Source organism: Zophobas morio, unplaced genomic scaffold (assembly GCF_036711695.1).
Source record: "Zophobas morio isolate AGI-343-1 ecotype UQ-CSIRO unplaced genomic scaffold, CSIRO_AGI_Zmor_V1 ptg000017l, whole genome shotgun sequence".
In the NCBI taxonomy this organism is placed as follows: domain Eukaryota; kingdom Metazoa; phylum Arthropoda; class Insecta; order Coleoptera; family Tenebrionidae; genus Zophobas; species Zophobas morio.
In genome coordinates this window covers 12,860,704-12,864,328 of record NW_026972122.1, presented here as the reverse complement: position 1 = coordinate 12,864,328, position 3,625 = coordinate 12,860,704, and the positions used below count along the sequence as shown (strand labels likewise).

At 36.9% G+C, this 3,625-nt stretch overlaps 1 protein-coding gene across 1 annotated transcript; it reads right to left on the bottom strand.

Annotated features, from left to right (window-relative positions):
- Positions 1 to 1,242: 1,242 nt before the first annotated feature.
- On the bottom strand, positions 1,243 to 2,908 carry LOC135129950 (piggyBac transposable element-derived protein 3-like). Its single transcript, XM_064057220.1, has 3 exons — positions 2,892 to 2,908; positions 1,633 to 2,693; positions 1,243 to 1,520 (listed from the first exon to the last, which is right to left on the bottom strand). Exons 1-3 carry the CDS (start codon positions 2,906 to 2,908, stop codon positions 1,243 to 1,245), a joined length of 1,356 nt encoding a protein of 451 aa, XP_063913290.1.
- Positions 2,909 to 3,625: the final 717 nt, after the last annotated feature.

Genomic DNA, 3,625 nt, shown 5'->3' with positions numbered 1-3,625 from the left:
AATCATTGTTAAATATACCCGTCAACAGAAATGAATATAGAATTTTAATAAATATTAAGACACATTTTTTTAAAGATATTTCTTACTGAATAAGGAGCGGTGAGACAACTCTTATGGGTTATTTTTCATTAAAACTGTTTATTTATTTGTAATTCATAAGTTAATAATGATACATGGAAACCAATAAAACTGCAAGTAACGTAAATTTTAAAATAGAATATATATTTTAATTGTGTGATATGTACCTGCACTCTCGCGAAAAAAAAAACGTATATTTAAAAGTTGCAGGAAGTAGCAATTAATTTTGTAGTATTTTATTAAACATATATGAAGCTATATTTTAGAACAAAAACGAATTCGCCACCTTGCACCAAAAAAAGTGTGGGCGCAATCAAAAATGAAATTGTGTAAAACTTTGCTAACGCACAATGTAGTTTTTAATGACACATAACTATGTAAACAATTATTATTTATATTGAAAAAAATATACGTAATGAACCACCTACCTTTGATTGTTCCAGACATTGTTAACAATTACCACTGACGTAATCACAAACTGTAAAAAAAAAATACTTTCAACACCGCTGCGATATCTGCCGTAATTTGTCACAACTCGACCACTCAAGAAGGCTGAATATTATAAGCTGTCGGTCGAGTGCAAGTGGATGAATCATACTGGCACTTGCACCCCTACTTAGTCGAAATATGTACTTTATAGAAATATGAATTTTAACCCATTAACGCCCGAATTATTTTTTTGTTTGCAATTTTGCTAAATTGCACATATGTTGTTTAAATATTCATTTAGTCCACAGAAAAAAAATCACAAATTTTTTTGACTTGTATTTTTTGGAAAAACCACCGTTACCATATGGTAACGCTAAGCGTTCATGGGGTCAAAAATTACAAAAATTTTTACTTTAAAATTTCAGAAAAAATTACCAATTTACTTTGTATGATATAGTAAGAAGCATTCTATGCACAGTCCCACATCGCACTTTCTACACATTGTGCGCACCGATGAAGAACAACCCTCCATAGCACATCTTCTTCTTTAATTCCTGGCGTCGCCACTATAAAATGAGAAAATTCATCGTATCTAATCTCATCTGAAACTCTATTCAAACTACTGCTTGATTTGGAAGTTGATGGACGCCCTGGTGCCGCTGCTGGTTTTCCATATTTTTTCAAATAGGTGGTGGCAATTTCACGTCGAAAATCCAGTTGAGAAATATTGCGACCTCATTTTCTGTAAATCTGCCAGGCGTTGTGAACAGAAACATCTACGAGAAATAAGCACCACCACCACTTTTTTCCTCTTATGCCAATTCGGTAAGCCGCAATATTTTCATCCATCCTATCAGTGCCCCCCATATATGAGTTATATTGTTGTATAAGGTTTGGTCTTCCTACATTGACGATTCTCTTCTCAGTTTGGGAATATCTTTGTACTTGCCCAATAGGAGCTACTCCATGGCAAGTGGACGCAATTGTTACAACAGAATTGTCCATCCAACTTACTGTTATAATCGCATTGTTCTTGTCCAATGAGGATTTATAAGTGCCACGTTTTGTTTTTTTTGATAATATTCTTTTTAGGTAGGGGACAAGATTTTGGAATACGATTCTCACGAATTGTACCCGTGCCGTCGTATCCTCGTTCTTTTAGATGTTTCAACATCGCAAATCCTGTGAACAAGTTTTCAAAATAAAGTTTGTACGGATATTGCTTTTTTTCAATAGGGAGTTCATCCAGCATTTGTAAAAATGGAGCAGATGATTTTCCAAAACATCGTTCATATTCCATATGGCGACGAGGATTATTTCCTTGATACATGTCAAAGTTAACCAAGTAACCATCCGGAGTATTTAAACACCACATCTTATAACCAAAACGAATGGGTTTTCCGCGAATGAATTGTTTACACGAGTGACGTCCAAAATATTTCACCATGCTTTCATCGTAATTTAGACATTCTTCAGGTTCAAAGTACTTCAAGCATTTATTTTTTACAAGATCCATTAAAGGTCTAAGTTTCCAAACTTTATCTTGGACTTGAGGAGTGGTGTTATCTGCACAGTGTATAAAGCGCATAATTTCGAGAAATCTATTGCGTCTCATTGAATTGCGGACTAATTCATTCTTCATGTCACCATTATTTTCCCAGTAGTGTCTTTTACTTGGAACTTGATTGTATCCACTCAATATTAAAATCCCCAGAAAACACTTCAATTCGTTTTTTGTTATTGCTGGATCAGCGCAATTTTTAAACAATGCATAACGTGTCGTTTCTTTTATCAAATAATCTATAGTTTCATTGTCCAAATACATTTCAAAAAGTTCTACACAACTTTGGTTTCTATATTTCGAATAGTCACCACTTACAAACGCACGACCATTTTGCACAAGATCTCCATCTACCCATACTGATGGCGAAGCAACTGTAGGTGTAATCTCGGTTTCTCTTTCTTCCAACATTTCGTCTTCATTTCCTGCCGTTGTAGTTATAATTTTAAGTTCTGCTTGAGAACGGAGCTGAGAACCCGATAAATTATCTATTAGACCGCCAGCATCCTCTTCACCCGAATCTTCATCGGTGACGAAACCTTGTTCTGGTGGCTCAATATAAATATCTTGGACATTGTCGTCGTCATAGGCAATATTGATTGCCTCTTCCAACGTTAGGCCCCTTCTGTAATATATAGCAAATATAGGTAATGCAAGCGCCCAGCGTTACCACTTGGTAACGCAAGAAAAATGTGCCCTATTATGTGATTTATATTTGTGATTGATAACCAGTGTTATGTACATCATAAAACTACATTAGTTTACTATTGAAATCCATTATGAAACGGAAAATTTACGCCCGCAAAAGAAAAATATTACTCACACAAGCTTGAAATCCATGGCCGTTCACGACACGATATTTTAAAAATTCACAACCAACAAAAAGCACGTGGTAGAGTACGTAAACGTAATGCTACATAAAGAATATTGACTAGTGGACACATGAGTGTCGCCATTTGTAAGTAAAATCTTGTAACCACTGAATACAGATGGCAAAATTATCGACCTGAAAGCGTTACCATATGGTAACGCTGGGCGTTAATGGATTAAAATGATTTTGAAGAGTTGCAGTTTTGGACTTTTGGCCAAGATTTCCCAACTTTGACCCACTGTGGTTCGTTGTAATTCTCTCCAAGATGTGAAGAAGTGAGGCATAAATTTCTGGCGTCTATCCACAGTGGATTGATACTTTGTCCTATTAACCTGTTTGGTTATATGGCGGTAAGATTAAAGTTTCAAACTGGAAATGTTGTGGTTGCGCTTGGCCGGGAATCGTCCCGACGCCTACGTCGAAGTGATTAGGGCTCAGGTCTCCGACGGAGCGACCTCCTGTCAGAGTCTTTCTATTCATGTGCGGACCCATATCCAAGGAGGAACTCCTGGGCCTTGGCCAAAAACCTTTCTCGACGTGGGGGCATGCACCACATGCCCCCGACGTTGTCCGGGAACAGCTTCATTAAGTCGTCCAGGATTTCGACTTCGCTGTCCGCTAGCATTAATAATCGCAGGAGGTTGTACTTCCTAATGAAGAAGTCAACCATGCGGCCATCTCGGCGG

Bases quoted from the DNA above. Each gene is read 5' to 3' on its own strand.
- LOC135129950 (XM_064057220.1), bottom strand. The intron at 1,521-1,632 runs GTGAGAATCGTA...CGATTATAACAG, and splicing joins CGACGGCACGGGTACAATTC to TAAGTTGGATGGACAATTCT.